General features: G+C 44.0%; 1 protein-coding gene across 3 annotated transcripts in view; it reads left to right on the forward strand.

Annotated features, from left to right (window-relative positions):
• pknox2 (pbx/knotted 1 homeobox 2) overlaps positions 1–16,251 on the forward strand; it is a 489,281-nt gene extending 473,030 nt beyond the window's left edge. For all 3 annotated transcript variants that reach the window (XM_059957270.1, XM_059957269.1, XM_059957271.1), the window contains 2 exons: positions 8,811–8,986; positions 11,152–16,251. In XM_059957270.1, coding sequence (XP_059813253.1) covers positions 8,811–8,986; positions 11,152–11,381 — 406 coding nt within the window. In that variant the 3' untranslated portion in view covers positions 11,382–16,251. The remainder of the gene's footprint in view (positions 1–8,810; positions 8,987–11,151) is intronic.
• Positions 16,252–17,307: the final 1,056 nt, after the last annotated feature.

Raw genomic sequence — 17,307 nt, forward strand, 5'->3', positions numbered from 1 at the left:
CACTTCGCTCTCCTCCTGAAACCTTGCCCCCTCTGATCGCACTGCCCTCCACTCTCTCTGCACCGGTCCCAACCTTGTCATCAATCCCACAGATGAAGGGGGTGCTGTTGTAGAGGGGCACACTGACCTCTACTTTGCTGAGGCCAAGGAGCTACTCTCAAATACTTCCTCACACTTCCTTCAAGAGGGCTCCACTCCGGACTATCAGAAAACTGTCACCAACACTTTCACTGACCTCAAAAACTCATCATGGATGCTCTCTCCCCCATCATGAAGGCCTCAAAGCTACTTCTCTCTTCACATAAGAACCAGCCAATTCCCCTCCACCACACTCCTCCGTCTGGCAGAACTGGTCCTCACTCTCAACAATTTTTCCTTTGGCTCCTACTTTCTCCAAGCCCAAGGGGTAGCCATGGGCACACCATGGGCTTCAGCAATGCCTTTTGTTGGCTGCATAGAACAGTCCATGTTCCAATCTTTTCCCCATAATGCTCCCCAACTCTTCCTCTGCTACATTGATGACTACATTGGGATGGGGTTTCCCTCCCTTCACTATTGATACTGCCATCACTCACATTTCCTCCATTTCCTGAACACCTGCGCTCACCCCATCTTTCCGTTAACTTAACAGTGATAGTGTTCCTGTTGTCCTTACCTACCATCCCATCAGCCTCTGTATCCAACACATCATCCTCCCCAACTTCCACCATCTCCAAAGGGACCCTACCATTAAACATATCTTTACCTCTATTTTCCACAGGGACACCCTCTCCGCAATTTTTTTGTCCATTTTTTGTCCCCACTGATCTCCCTCCTGACACTTATCCCTGCAAGCTACTTAAATACTACTCCTGTCCATACACCTCCTCCCTCACTTCCACTCAGGGCCCCAAACAGTCCTTCCAGATGAGGCAACACTTCACCTGCGAATCTCCTGTGGTCACCTTTTCTGTCTGGTGCTCCCGATGTGGCCTCCTCTACATTAGTGAGATCCTTTGTAAATTGGGAGATGGCTTCATCAAGCGCCTTCGCTCCGTCCACCAAAAGCGGATCTTTCTGGTGGTCAATCATGAGGCCATCTTCAGGGTGGAGGAGCAACACCTTATATTCTGAATGGTCTTGGCCCAAAACGTTCATTTCCATAGATACTGCCCGACCTGCTGAGTTCTTCCGATATTTTGTGTGTGTTGTTTTATGCTTACTGTTTCCTATTCCTTGAGTATTCTCCTTAAGTTTTAGGGTTCTTTGAAGGACCTTTATTTTTATTTTAATTTCCATTCATGGTCTTGGATTTGATAAATGTAGCAACACCTTCTCCTGTCCTTGCCCCATTGTCATGTTTCCCTATCCGGTGGTCCGGTGACGGTGTGATTCAGGAAGCAGCTATTCAGCCAATGGGGGAAGCACATTGGATTTTATTTCCTACAAATATATTTTTGAAATCTCACTATGTGCTTTCTGTTGAAGCTCAATTCTTTCATATCATAATCCCCCATCTTGTATTCAAAATATTTTTTGAAGAAAAACTTCATTGCTTAAAATGTTCTATTTTTGCTTGTTAAGCTGCTTCAACAGCTGAATTCCACAGAAGCAGATTGTTAATATAATGACAACCAGCTATTAAAATAGACAAACCAAATTCTTTGGTTACAGTACGTGCCCCAGACCACCAAGTCCACACATCGGCTGAAAACCAGCAAGGCCTCTAAAGAAACAATATCCCTGGTGAAGTTTCAAAACTTGGCAGAGAGGAATATTAAACGCATATTGAGGGCCTTATCTCCCGCATGTGGGGAGAGGACCATGTGCTATGAGATGGCAGAGATGCAATACTTGTGATTACTTTCAAGAAAGGAGGCAAATCTGATTCTGATCACAAGGCTCCTTCTTATCTGCTTCCTCCATTGGCTGAGTAGCTGCTTCCTGAATCACGCTGTGGGATCTGTCATCAAGAGGCACAATAGACTTAATTTTGAGCACACTACAGCTCCATTGAAAATGCAGAAACTGCATGTCAGCACGCAAGTTGTAGAAACAACTTTGGCTCAAGTCATGGATGACAATCAAGATGCCCGCCTAAACTAGTCCCATTTGTCAGCATTTGGCCCATATCGTTCTAAAACTTTCCCATTCTTAATCGGTACTGATAACTTCACTCAGACATACCTGGATACAAATTTTGGATTTTTATTGGATTACGTCCATTATCAGATGAGATGTGGAAAATTTTCAATTATGACATTTTTTTAAATGGGAACTTTATCATATTCTAAAATGGAACCTATATTATGATCTAATTAACAAGTCCACTTCCAGTATAGGAAGGAACAAGGAAGAATAGTACAAGAGTCAAAGAAGACTGTGTCATTACTCCAACACTTTTCCTACTGTAGGATTACTCTTCACCCCACAACAGGCTTCTCGCATTGGAGTGGAGCTGATTTATTGGACAAATGGGAAACTATTCTACCCAAGTTGCCCACTCTAGACCAAGGTCACTCCAGCCTCAATCCCAAGCTGCAGTACGCAGATGATGTCATCAGTGACTTGCTCACTGAAGCATGCAGTGGAGTGGGCTTTCCTCTGCAAGACTTCTCCGTCATCGTGCTCCTGTTGTACAATAGTGACTCACCAGTCATCCAGATCCAGATTCACGTTCATTTATTGATCACAAGTACATAAAAACAACCAACAAAACCTAAGGATGTGCTGGGGGCAGCCCGCAAGTGTCGCTACACATTCCAGCACCAACTTAGCTTGCCCACAATTCTTGGCCGAACAACACAGAACACAAGAAGCAACAAAAGAACAACAGCAAAGCAATCCCCGTTCCTACCTATGACATACCCACCCGCGCACGCACAGTCCTCCAACCCCAGGACGGATTGTCTCTGGACTGCAGCCTCCAGTGCTGACTTCCTCAGTGGACTCAGGGCTGCGGCCATCGGACCTTGACTTCTGGACTCCTGATCAGCCTTTGGGCTCCAATCTTTATAACGACCCCAGGATTTTCCAATGGTAACGAACGAGGATCCTGGATGACGGCTCCAAGCACTAGGCCTCAAATGCAGAACTCTCCGATGATAAGAACCCTGAACACTAGGCCACAAATGACAGACTCACCGGTGACCAGGACCCCAAACTCTACAATGTCCGGGTCCCCGAACACAGAGTCTCCGATGACCAGGACCCCGAATACTAGGCCTCGAATTTCATCTCGCCAATCTGAGTACGTAGGGGGTCACTGTGACTTGTGCCACTCACCCACATGGAACTCTGATTCCAGAATCAACTAAGAGCTCACTGACTAACAGCCCTCATCCTTACTGGCATGCTGGGGAGGCTGTATCTTGGCAAACGCAGACATCGATGATGAAGTTCACTGTTGCCTTCAGAGTGCTAGTTCAGCCTTTTGGCCATCAAAGAGAAAGAGTATTTACAATAACTCTACTTGTCCCATTGTTGCCTCATCTGCCACCTCATGATGCAGTGAACTGGAATGGAAGCAAGTTATCCTTCATGTTGAGGGGCTGCTTGAGGGGAAGTGTAGCTGCAGAGCCGAGGGTCAATTCAATTCTTTCCACTGCCGCTCTGTTCAAACCTTGATTGCCAGTATTTGTCAGCATTCCTGGCATCTTTGAGGGTTTTTTTCCTGTCACCTGATTGAGAACAGTCTGAGACATGACTCCTGTCCTACAGCGAAGCCTAATTTATGGGCAAATTAAACAAGTCCCATAATAACACCAAAGACTTCAGATTTCTATTTTCATTATCACTGTGTCATATGATGTGAAATTTGATTTTTTTTTGCAGCAACAGTGCAGAGAAAGCTCTAAGTTGCCATAAATTACAAAAATAACTAAACAGTGTGAAAAGAAGGAACAACAAGGTGTTCATGGACCGTTCAGAAAGCTGATGGCAGAGTGGAAGGAGCAGTTTCTGGATCATTGACTGTGGTTAATCAGGTTCCTGTAGCTCTTCCCCAGTGTGAATGGCGAGAAGAGATGATGAGGGTACAGCGATGGATGCTGCCTTTGTGAGGTACCATCTCTTGAAGATGTCCTCGATGGTCGAGAGACTTGCGCCTGTGATGGAGCTGGGCTGAATCTACAAACCCCTCCAGCCTCTTTTGATTCTGTGCATTGGAGCCTCCTGATCAGGGTGATGCACCCAGACAGAATGATCTCCACCATACATCTATAGAAATTTATACAAGTCTTTGGTGATATACCAAATCTCCTCAAAAAAGAACCTCTGTTCTGATGTTGTCCCAGTGCTTGATCTGTAAATACCTTGTGTGACCTGGCTTTGAAGCACACAGTCTAAGATGTCTTGGATTAAATCCCATACTCTCAGAATGAGGAATATGAGATGCCCTTAACCAGGCTGAACCAAGAACTGAGTTTCCCTTCCTCTATCGTCGATGCTGCCCTCATCCATATCTCCTCCATTTCCCTAACATCCACCCGCACAACTTCTTCCCCTCCATAACAGAGATGGGGTTCCCCTTGTTCTTACCCACCATGCCACGAGCCTCTGCATCCTGCGCATCTTTCCATAATGACTGCCATCTTCAACAGGATCTGGCCCTCCCCCCCACCACCTCATTCTCCACTTTCCACAGGGATCGCTCTCTCTATGACTCCCATGCCTATTTGTCCCTCCCGACTGACCTCCCTCTTGGCACTTATCCCTGCAAGCAGAACAAGTATTGCACCTACGCATTCCCCTCCTCCCTCACTACTATTCAGAGGGCCTTCCAGGTGAGGCCAACTTCACCCGAGAGTCTGCAGAGGTCATCTACTGTATCTGGTCCTACCAGTGTGGCCGCTGAGTGTGTAAATTAGACGAGTGCTTTGTCAAGCACCTTAGCTCCATCTACCACAACAGGTGGGACTTCCTCGTGGCCACCCATTTTAACTCTACTTCCCAATGCAATGTGTTGATCCACAGCCTCCTTTACTGCCGCGATGAGGCCACTCTCAGGTTGTAGGAGCAATATCTCATATTCTATCTGAGTAGGCTCCAACCTGCTGCAAAGAACATGGATTTCTCTAATTTCTGGTAATTTCTCCTCTCTTCCCCATTCTCTCTATTTCAATTTTGCATTCGGGCTCCCCTCTTACCCTTCTCTTCCCTTCATCTGTGCATAACCTCCCTCTGCTGGGAGGTGAAACCTGAGGTAGATTGGGCACCTTCACTGAGCACCTTCTGGTAAAAAAGGTAGTATTTCCCAGTGGCCACCCATTTTAATTCTACTTCCCATTCCCGTGGAAGTCCATGGCCTCCTCTACTGCCATGATGAGATTACTCTCAGGTTGGAGGAGCAATACCTCGTATTCTGTCTGGGTAGCCTCCAACTTAATGGCATGAACATTGATTTCTCTAACTTCCAGTATAATCTTCCCTCCCCCTTCTCTCATTTTCCATTCCCTATTCTAGCAACCCTCTTACCCCTTCTGTTCCCTGCCCATCACCTCCCTTTGGTGCCCCTCTTCTTCCTATTTCTCCCATGGTCCATTGTCCTCTCCAATAAGATTCCATCTTCTTTAGCCCTTTACCCCTTCCACCTATCACCTCCTAGCTTTTCGCTTCATGACCCTCCCTCTCCCAACCTACCAACCCGCCTACCCCATCACCAGGTCTCACCTGCCAGCTTGTACTCCCTCCCCTCCCCTTCTTATTCTGGCTTTTTCGCCTTTCCTGTCCAGTCCTGATTAAAGGTCACTGCCTGAAACATTGACTGTTTATTCCTCTCCATAGGTGCTGCCTGACCTTCTAAGTTCCTCCAGCATTTTGTGTGTGCTGCTCTGGATTTCCAGCATCTGCTGAATCTCTTGTGAAAGTGATTGGCCAGAATATTGACAACATGTAGGCTCAATTCTCACTTCAACAGGATCACAGGGCACAGATCCACCTGTATGGCTGCATAATAGGCGAAGTTTACTTTTTATTTTAATTATTTAGAAATTCTACACAGAACAGGCCTTTCCGGCCTGATAAACTGTACTGCCCAACAACCCACATATTTAGCACTAGCCTAATTCACAATGACCAATTAACCTACTAACCAGGATCTCTTTGGAATTTGGGGGGAAGCACGCATATTCACGGGGAGGATGTACAAACTCCTCATACACTGTGCGGGAATTGACCTCCGAACTTCGACGCCCCAAGCTGCAATAGTATTGCGTTGACTACTACGCTACTGTGGCTCCCATTCCAATTGGTTCCCTGGCTGTTCCATTAAGAGTTATTTCTTTGTGTTCTCCTTATTCTTTCCCCGACAGCTGATGATCTCATTGCCAGGGATCAAGTCTCCACCCCAGTCTGTGATCAACCGCAAACAGCAGCAGGCCATCTGGTGCAGATTGTATGAAAGCAAGGCATGTCTACAACCTGCATTGAGATCACAGTGATCCCCAGTAGATGGAAAATAACACAATGGACATCACCAGATCGCCCCAGGCCTGACCCTAAATCAATTTGCAGTCTTCTACTGGCTGAGCTAAGGAACACAATGCTGGCCATTGTCACTTGAGGGAAAAATGAGTTGAACTCAATAGGTCAATCAGTATCTGTGGAAGGAAATAAAGTGTTGACTCTCTAACCTGGTTCAGTTCCTCCAGCATCTTGTGTGTTGATCCAGATTCTAGTATCTGCATTCCCTTGTGTCTTTGCCAAGTGCTCTTCCCTATTTTACCACAACCACCTGTACAGCACTTCCTCCACCATCTTCCCATTTCAAGGAGGGAAAACCCTCAGAGTAAGAGAAGCAACACCTACCCACCTCTTCCAGCACTACATCAGACTTTGTGATAATGACGCTAGACCTTCTGAGAAATTTGACAGAAGTAATTTTTTTTATTGAGATATAGCATGGAATAGGCCCTTCTGGCACTTTGAGCCACACTGCCCTGCATTTCCTTGACTTAATACTAACCTAATCACGGGACAATTTACAATGACCAATTAACCTACCAACCAGTACGTGTTTGGACTGTGGGAGGAAACCCACGCGGTCATGGGAAGAACATACAAACTCCTTACAGGCAGCAGTGGCAATTGAACCCATGTCGCCTGTGCTGTAAAACGTTCTGCTAGCCACTACACTACTGTGCCACCCCAATTATCATCATGTAATCTTCCACCATCAGAGTGCTCAAAAGGAGCACCGCTCTCAAACGTACTGTGTCTCAGAAAATTGTGGTTGAATTCTGCAGTGTTTCCAAGCCCTGGATAGACCAACTCATCTCTCAAGCTCCTTGGACAGAAATTATATTTGCAGAGCAGGTTCTCAATTTCAGCATCAAGGGGGGGAAATGTAGTTCTCAGCTGTAGTTTGAGCTTTGTACCAATGCCATTCTGTCTCACTCCAGGTTTCTCAGTGCCAGCCAGCATACCCTTTGGCCAGTGCTCAATGCCAGCTGGATGGATTGGCAAGGTCACATAAATTGCCTATCGCATATTTCTGAGCAGATGATGGGCTGCCTTCACAAGGCTGCTCCTTCTGTTCAATCTTGCGATATAGTCATCACTGGCAATGCTAGCAATTTGTCACCCCTCCCTGGTGCACTAAAAACATGATGATAGTCTACTTGCTCCACTTTCCCACTGAGCAAAAAGAAGTCATCCCACGATAGAAAGGATGTCAGCAGGCCAGGCAGTGTCTATAGGGAGAAGCACTGTCGACATTTTGGGCCGAGACCCTTTCTCAGGACTGACGAAGGGTCTCACCCCGAAACATCGACAGTGCTTCTCCCTATAGATGCTGCCTGGCCTGCTGCGTTCCACCAGCATTTTGTGTGTGTTGCTTGAATTTCTAGCATCTGCAGATTTCCTCGTGTTTGCATAGAAAGGATGTTGAGGCTTTGGAGAGGGCGCAGAAAGGGTTCACCAGAATGCTGCCTGGTTTAGAGGGGATGTGCTGTCATGAGATGCCGGATAAACTTGGGTTGTTTTCTCTGGAGTGCCGGAGGCTGAGGGGAGATCTGATAAAGGTTCACAAGATTACGAGAGGCATAGATAGAGTAGACAGGGAACATCTGTTTGCTAGGGTTGAGATGTCTAATATCAGAGGGAATGCATTGAAGGTGAGAGAGGTTTGGTTCAAGGGGGATGTGAGGAGTAAGTTCTTTACTCAGAGAGTGATAGATGCCTGGAATGTGCTGCCTGGTCCACGGTGGTAGAGGCAAGCACATTAGAGGCTTTTAAGAGAAGTTTAGATAGGCACATGAATGTGAGGCAGATGGAGGAATATGGACATTGTGTAGGTAGGAGGGATTAGTGTTTGGGTGTTTTTTGATTTGCTTTTTAGCTGCTTCGGCACAACATTGTGGGCTGAAGGGCCTGTTCCTGTGCTGTACTGTTCGATGTCCTAAGTTTGAGTAAATTTTGTGCTCACTTCAGAGGGCAGTTACACTCATCAACCATAGCACAGATTTCGAGTCACGTGTAGACCAAAGTTGATTAGGAAATGTTGCTGATTGAATGGCAATCCTATAAGCTTCATTTCGTATTTGTAGGTGCTACTCTTTCCACAGTGGCTGTGAGTTGAGAATTCCAAGATGGTGATATGATGACAATGAAAAATATCCTTTAGGTGGAGTATCACTGAGAAGAGAACATTAAACTTAGAGCATTCCCATAAAATTCTTGCTCTTTTACTAAAGCAAGTCTTATGTTCATGTGCACAGATTTTATGCTGTGTAATTGTTATCTTGAGGTAAACTGTTGACTGTGAGGAGTGATATCCTCCTCCCTTGGATGGAATTTGAGATTCACACTAACACTGTTGTGTCTCTCTCCAGGTTTATCAATGCCAGGCGGCGTATCCTGCAGCCAATGCTTGACGCCAGTAATCCTGACCCAGCTCCTAAAGCTAAGAAAATCAAATCCCAGCACCGGCCAACTCAGCGTTTCTGGCCTGACTCAATTGCAGCGGGTGTCCTACAGCAGCAAGGAGGGAATCCCAGCAATCCAGACAGTAAGCATGAAGCTGGCACTCACCTAACCTGGCACACAGTGAGAATTTCATTCCCTGCTGTGTTGCAGCCTTCTCTCTATTCCCTGAAATGCAAACAGCCTGTGCTTCCTTTCCTGGTTTTCCCTCTCCCAAGAGCCTCTCTCTCTCTGCCTCTTCTCTTTCTCTCTCTTGCTCTCTATCCCACACTCCCTCCCCCCCCTCCTTCTTTCTCCCTCTTTCTTTCTCCTTCACCTTCCCACCCCTCTCTCTCCCTCACTTCCCCTTCCCTCCCTCTGTCTTACCCTTAAATACAGGTGCTCGGGAAACTTAGAAGCACAACGCTCTACAGCAAGCTGCAGAGGCCCACAGGGCTCATAACTTCCCTCTGAGGGCCCATGGAGCTCTGATGCTCTCGAGACTGGGCCAGAAAACTCAGAAAAGACCTGATGTTCTCAAGACAGGTCTGGAAAACGCAAGAACAATGTGCATATAACTCAGGAACAATGCATTGCGCATATAGCTCGGAAACAGTACATTGCACATATAGCTCAGAAACATAGCATTGTATATATATCTTGGAAACATTGCATTGCGCTTACTCAGAAGCATTGCTTTGCACATATAGCTCAGAAACATTGCATTGTGCGTATTAATCGTAAAAGTCGCATTGCGCGTGTAGCTCATAAATTGCGCATATAGCTCAGAAACATTGCATTGCTCTTACTCAGAAGCATTGCATTGTGCATATTAATCATAAACATTGCATTGCGCATATAGCTCATAAATATTTCATTGGGTGTATTGATCGTAAAAATTGCATTGCGCACATAGCTCTGGTGCGTATCGATCATAAAAATTGCATTGTGCATATAGCTCTGGTGCGTATTGATTGTAAACACTGCATTGCTCATAGCTTGGAAAAATTGGATTGCGCATTCTTAGAAACATAGCATTGTATAGAGTTTGGAAAAATTGCATTGCACATTGCTCAGAAAGAATGTGTTACGTATAGCTGGGAAACATTACATTGCGCAAAGCTTGGAAAAACTGGATTGCGCATTCCTGGAAACATTGCATTGCGCATATAGCTCAGAAACATTGCAATGTGTGTATTGATTGGAAACATTGCATTCTGAATATAACTTGGAAGCTTTGCGCATATAACTCAGAAACTTTGTGCGCATCACTTGGAAACTTTGCCATTATAACTTGGAAACTTTGCGCATATAATTCAGAAACTTTGTGCAAATTACTGGGAAACTTTGCGGCTATAACTCAGAAACTGTGCCTATAACTCGGAAATTTTGTGAATATAATTCAAAAACTTTATTCATATAACTTGGAAACATGGCATATAACTCGGAAACTTTGCGCATATAACTCGGAGACATGGCATATAACTCGGAAACTTTGCACATATAACTTGGAAACATGGCATATAACTCGGAAACTTTGCACATATAACTTGGAAACATGGCATATAACTGGGAAATTTTGCACATGTAGCTCGGAAACAAGGTGCTGGCAACCCTGGAGCAGAGGAACAGCAGACTCTATCATGGTGAGTGCCGGCAATGACTCAAACCATGAGCAGAGGAATGACAGACTCCCATGCAGAGAAGGAAATGAGGTTAGACACAGGAATACCAACAGAGCATTGGAAGCACAACCGAGCAACACCACAAGGCAAACCATTCTCCACAAACACACAAGGACTCTGCAACAATGCTAAACAAGAGTCCCCTTAAATAATCATAGAATGTGGAAAACCCGAGCCAGTCACAATTAACTTGACAAGGTTAAACAGAAAGCTCTAGTTAACGTAACAATTAATAAATACAGATGCTCGAGAGGTCTAGAAGCCCAACACCCTACAGCAAGCTGCAAGAGGCCAGCACGGCTCATGACAGGTAAGGGTGCCAAAGGTTATGTGATGAAGGCACCAGGGTGAATGGGGTTGAGAGGGATAATAAATCAACCATAATGGAATGGCGGAGCAGACTCAATGAGCCAAAGGACCTCATTTGGCTCTTATGTCTTATAGTTTCTTCTCCAACAAGCTTTCCCAGTCATACTCTTTTGAACTTTCCTCTCCCATTCCTTCCACTCCCCTTCCTTCCTTCCCATTCTATTCCCTCTCTTTCTTGGATCGCCACTACAAACACTAACAGGTTTCCTCCCTTCAGGTACTATGACCACAGCCATGGACAGTCTGCAGACACTCTCCTCCGACACTGCCACCCTTGCCATGCAACAGGCTATGATGGCCGGCCATGCGGGCGATGACTCATTGGATGGAACGGATGAGGAGGAGGAGATTGAAGAGGAAGATGATGAGGAAGATGAAGACAATGGGGAACTGCAGACGACCAATGTAAATGACCTGGGCCTGGATAATAGTGACTCACTCGACTAACAGCACTGCGTGCACACAAGGAGGCAAAGAGAGTAAAGTTTCACCAGTGTGCGGACTGATTTTTTTTAAATTAAAGACTCTTCTCCAGGAACAGGTCACAATGATGTGACAGTCATAAGAATGAAGGCCCCTGTGTCTAAAATCTATTTTGTGATTAATTCTGTATTAATGAATGTTATTGTGAATGTATCCTTCATTTTTTTTTCAACATTTGTTTTGCATTTGTATTTTTTACTTGGCTGCTGTGGTCACTTCCACAGCCCCTCACTGCCCTAGCTTTCCACTCAGACTGAAGCTTTTCTTAACACTGGGGAGGGAGGGTGGAGCGAAATGGCAAGAATATTTCCCTCAGGCTCTCGCCCCCTCTTTCCCGCTGAAATAAATGATGTTTGAAAAAAGGGTAGAAATTGGTTGTTGCACTTTCACTTTTGCCCTCCTTCTCTCCAGATTGCTATAGATGGCCCTGGCAAGTCTGTTCTCCAAATGTTAGAATCTGCCCGAGGTGACTTGGGTCTCCAACAACTCTCTCCCATCAGACAACCTTTTGATGCCCATCTTGTGTACTTTTATAAATAGTAAATAAAAGCATTCAAAGAAAAGTTAAAAAAAATAGTCTTATGACTTTTCTCCTGGCGATTATTCTTAATAGAGTCCAGGAGATTAACGTTTCATTCATGGGGGCTGCAGACTAGATAATGCTGTTCCTGGAATATGAGGAATTTGGATCTAATTTTTCATTTGAGGAGAATTTGTTATTGTCCTTCTATAGACTCATGACAACAAACATCTATTTGTTCTTTGAGTTACTACAAGTTAGATTTTGAACCAGATACACAGATCTGATCAGCTGTCTAGATATTTTTCTTAATATTTCAATTACTAAAAATCAGTTTCTTGAAATGTAAAAATTGTTTATCAGAGGGAATGTTCCATATCTTTGTAGATCTGAGAGAAGTGTTGTTTTGTAACTGCCCAGAGACTTTTCCTGAGTTGTATCAAGTTCAAGTTTCACCCAACTGCTTGTGTCTGGTCTTTCCTAAGGAATTGAATGGACTGGATTAGATTTTAGGGCCTCATCTCCTTCCACCTGGACTATTAATTCCAACCATAAGAGAAATCAGGCCCAATCTTTTGCCAGAGGCAAGAGGTATAGTGAGCACCACTCATATCAGTATTCACTTTAACAGGAACATTGTAACAGGAATAGTTGTGATAGCTACATAGGTTTGGAGACATGGGAGACTACAATCTGGAATCTGAAGCAACACATAATATGCAGCAGGAACTCAGAAGGTCATGCAGCATGTTAACTGTCCATTCTCCTCCGAGATGTTGCATGACCCTCAGAATTCATCCTGCAATCTTGTGTGTTACTACAAAAGGTTTGCCCTGCCTCTGAATTAGAATGTCGTTAAACTGTACCAAGTTGTTTATCAACCTCTGTTCTACTGTATATACACCTGGACTTAGTCCTAGAAAAACTCCGGAATTAGGTTGTCCAGAACAGAAAGGGTTTACTGATGATCATCAGTTGCTAATGTTGCACTCTGCAGATGTATGGTGTCTTCACTTCGGATGCTGGATGATTTCTGCTCCAAACGAAGACATAAAGAGACCCTGTCTCTATATTCCTTCATAAAATAAAATGTAACCTTTGGACATCATGGCAATGAACAAGAAAGGAAATCTAGAAATGCCCTATTTGACAGCTTAGCTCCCCTTCAGTAGTGAATCCCTGACTTTGTTCTTCCATGTTGTTTTTGTATAGGAATTGCACTGTCCTAAATACATTTGCATGCGATGTCAGCTCTGTATTACCTTCACGTTTGATTTAAATTGATTTTACAAATGTATCAATAACTTGTCCCTTGTGACTAATTTCATAGGAACAGGAAAAGTCTATCAGTCCCTAGCATGCTCTGCCAATTTTTGTTACATCATAGCTGATCTGCCTCTCAGCACTATTTACTACCATCTCTTGATAGCTCAGATAAAAATCTAAATTGGATTTAAATGTTTCAGTTCCACTCCCCCCCCCCCCACAACACACACACACACACACACACACACACACAGATTTTTTGTTGAAGGATTACAGAATTTCACCTTTCTTTGTGAGAAGTGTTTCTTTAATTTATAGAAGGTCTAGTCCCTATACTACCCTCTGTTTTATATTTCTCATGCACATCAATTCCTGAAAATGTGATAATTGAGCAAGATATGCAGCCCCTTCTCACATGGATCCGGGTATCCAAAGGCATTTCATTACACAGCTATGCATCTCATTATGTCCCTGGCAATTTGTTATGTAAATATACATCTCCTTGTGCGTAGTAATAGTGCGATCACTCAAAGTCAAGTCTGATGTTCTTCCTTAGGGGTTGTCTGTTGGTGGGTCCTCAGGTGTCTGTAGAGGCCGATCCAGGATCCACATATTCTGGTGCAGTGTGGGTAAGAGTAAGTGGTGGCTGTGATTAGTAGTTAAGTCTTTTGGTTGTTCAGCCTCTCCTTTCACGGCTGCCGCTGGTTCTCTGCGGCACAACAGAGGTCGCTCTCATGTAGTACAACTCCCTCTTGAACAGATTTCCTCCAGATATATCTATTGAATGTGTAGTAGGATGTTCCAAAGCATGGCCCTGGCCAGTTATTATCCTGAAGTGCTGTTGGCAGCAACCAAACTGTCCATATCAGGGTTTTGTGGGTTACATTAATCGGATATGTGGTCACTTTAGTTTTCCCCTGCTGTTGTTTAACTTGGTTATCAGTGGTACAATAATATTTATTCTGCTTGGCCATGACAGGTTCAATTCTAAAAACACACAAAGAACTATATTTATTAAATTCAATTTCACATTTTGCAGCCAGGGGATTTTTTGTTAGTGTGTTGAATTCATGAACTTTGATGACTATTCCATCATCTTCAACCACACTAAGAATATTCCTTCTGTCCTTCAAAATGGCATCAATGGTTTTTTATAGCATCTATGTGCATGGATTGTCTCAACTAAAAACAGACTCATACTGTGTGGCACTCAATGCTGTCCCTGTGTCAGCAAGCTTTTTGTATTCAAATCTTGAGCTGGCAACATTGAATGAGGGGTCAGAATTGTATGAACTGAACCAACTAATGATTGGGCGCAAAAGTCTGATAAACAAAGAAATGTGGATAACTAAATAGATGGTTGGCTTTTATCTCTGAATTACCAGCTTACCAGGCAACAGCCAGGGCTTTTTACGGTCATTCCAACTGTTTCACATCTGCATCTATTGTTTCTCTCAATCTATTTTAAGTTACAAAATTTAAAAAATCCCCACGTACAGCAAGACTGCCCATTGATCTTTGGCTGATCATCATGGTGAAAGGTGTGACACAATCCACCTCCAGATTCTTATTGCCAAATCTGTCTTAGTGAAGCCAAATCAGTTGATAGGGGAATAGGTACCAGTTGATCACTTAGACAATTACTAACATCGAATTTTATGTTCTCATCACTTAGTCTTCTCACCTTGCATTAGCATTCTGCTACTGGGAACTTTGGCACAGCTGGCTGCCTCTCTGCATCCTAAATTATGGCAATTTATTTTGCCAACTTGGCTTACTGGGAATTATTTCCATTAGTTTTTATCCCAGACCTCAAAAGCAATTTGAAAGATGTTCTACTTAGGTTTGGTTGCAGGTTTTGAATGGAAAAGTCCTGTGCCTGTCCAAGATGTCCAATTCCAGCCACGCTCCAGGCTTCATTCAGGCCCGCCTTCTGCAAAATGTATCCTCATGAGGCCAACAGCCTCTTAAGGTCGATACCAGGCTCTGGATTGATAAAGGCTGTCCCTGTCCTCCTCTTCTCATAAAATAATCTTGAAGCCAGACCCTGATTCTGAGACAAACCACTGAGATCACACACTGCAAGACCAATCATTCCATATCATGAAAGAGAACCTTGCATTAGTGGAGGGTGACGTTTATCTTAAAACAAATGTTCCCCCTCATTTTCTGCTCTCTGCAGCTGAAATTTGTCATTTCTCAAGAACGCCTAAAGAAAATTTGTAAGATGAGCTCTTCAGTATTGAACAAGCCATGGACTGAAAGGACACCAACAACCTTGAAATTGGAATAATTAGCTCTGGCTTTTAAGTATGTCAGATGTCAGAAGTATGTCAGGCTATCAACTCCACAGATTTCCTGTGTTAGAAAAATGACTGCCATATGACAGTGACACAAAAGAAGCGTGCAGGTTGCCGAGCTGCCGGATGAGACACGAATTAGACTTCACTGTGACTTTGATGTTTTGATCACAACATCTGGTTGTTTCACATTCCAAAAGTCAATTAATTTTTGCAGTCACTTTTCCTTGCCTGATCAATGGTTACCACTTTTTAATTTTAAGCACTGCAATGCATCATGCTACAGTACCTACACACTGACTATCCCATGCCCTGGTGTAGCAAAGGCCATGGAGCAAGGTTTCCCGAGCAAATGGCTACACTGTAGCCAGCTGGTGGCGTAGTGGCCTCAACGCCAGATTTCGGAGCGAAGGCTCTCGAGTTTGAATCCAGCCGGCTCCCTTGCACGCTTTCCATCTGTGCTGGGTTGAGCGTCATGCTAGCAACCTGGCCTCGTGAAAACAAGAAAGCATTTTTTGAAGCTTCCTTGTGGCAAAGCCCTGTGCACAGCTCCTTAGATTCGCCAGTCTCAGAAGCTCCTGTAGTAAAACTGGTGTTTAAAATCTTTCTTTAGCTAATTTCACAACCTTTTGCAAGTAACCCAAATCAGCAGTGGCGCTAAATACAACAGCATATTGATCAATATAGATGAAATTCAAACTCTAGTCATACCTTCTTTTAAAATTGACATTTTTTGACTTCTATCAAAGCAGTGGTGTATTTTATATACATCATATTGTATCATTAGAAATTATATCATTGTTAACATTTCATAGATAAAGACTGCTTTTATTAACAGAACAATCAATGGTTTTATTAAAAGGATTTTTGCCAAGGGGAACCATGTTCAAGGGAGGGTGGGGAGGCAGATTTGGGTGAATTTATATGCTGTTTGCTACAATGCCATTCTCACTTAGATTAGAAACAGGGTAAATGCTGGTACAGTGTGCCAACACTCGTCATCCTCTAAACCTCCAGTACAGTTCCAGTTCCTAACCAAGCCATACTCAAACCTTGTGAACTCAGAACCTGTAGTTGCCACCTCTGAGTTCATATGATTCACAGCCAGCATAGTCAGAGGCTTTATCTAAAGACCATCTGTGGCACGTGCTCTGAACTCTGAGGTAGCGCTTGAACCAATCACTAACTGTTACAACGAAACACTGCACCAGCAATTTGTTTTCCAAAAAAGCGACCAAATCCCAAGATGCCTGGGTCAATTGATCCACAGGTCAATATTTAATGTTAGCATGGCACTGTAACACTTTCAACCTCTAACATGAAAAAACCAATGCTGTTCCTGGATTTATTTAGTGCGCTATTTATTGAGATACAGTTGTTCAAGACAATGTAATTTTCAATTCGCAGTGTGGTAAATGAGAATCTGCATTAGAGTCCTCCACAGGCCAACATCCCTCCTTTGAGGCCCTGATGACTCTCAGTTGGCTCTGTTGGGTAGGTCACGAACTTTCCATGCTTGATACCAAATTTCTGAAGCAGTCATACTGTTCTGAGCTCTAACATGGGAAGAGATTATCACCCAGACAGATTTAAGGATATTCTCAAAGCCCTGATGACTCTTGGAAGTCCTTGGTCCATGACCGCTCAATGTGAAGAACGCTTTTGGCACGCAGGCCTTCAAAGGCCTTGAATATAGAATCGGGATGTTATTTTATAATTGTACAAGACGTTGCTGAAGACAAATTTGAAATCTGCGACAGGATCCTACAAGCAAACACATCTTTACCTCCTCACTCTCTCCACT

The sequence above is a fragment of the Hypanus sabinus genome, chromosome X2 (genome assembly GCF_030144855.1).
Source record: "Hypanus sabinus isolate sHypSab1 chromosome X2, sHypSab1.hap1, whole genome shotgun sequence".
Taxonomy (NCBI): domain Eukaryota; kingdom Metazoa; phylum Chordata; class Chondrichthyes; order Myliobatiformes; family Dasyatidae; genus Hypanus; species Hypanus sabinus.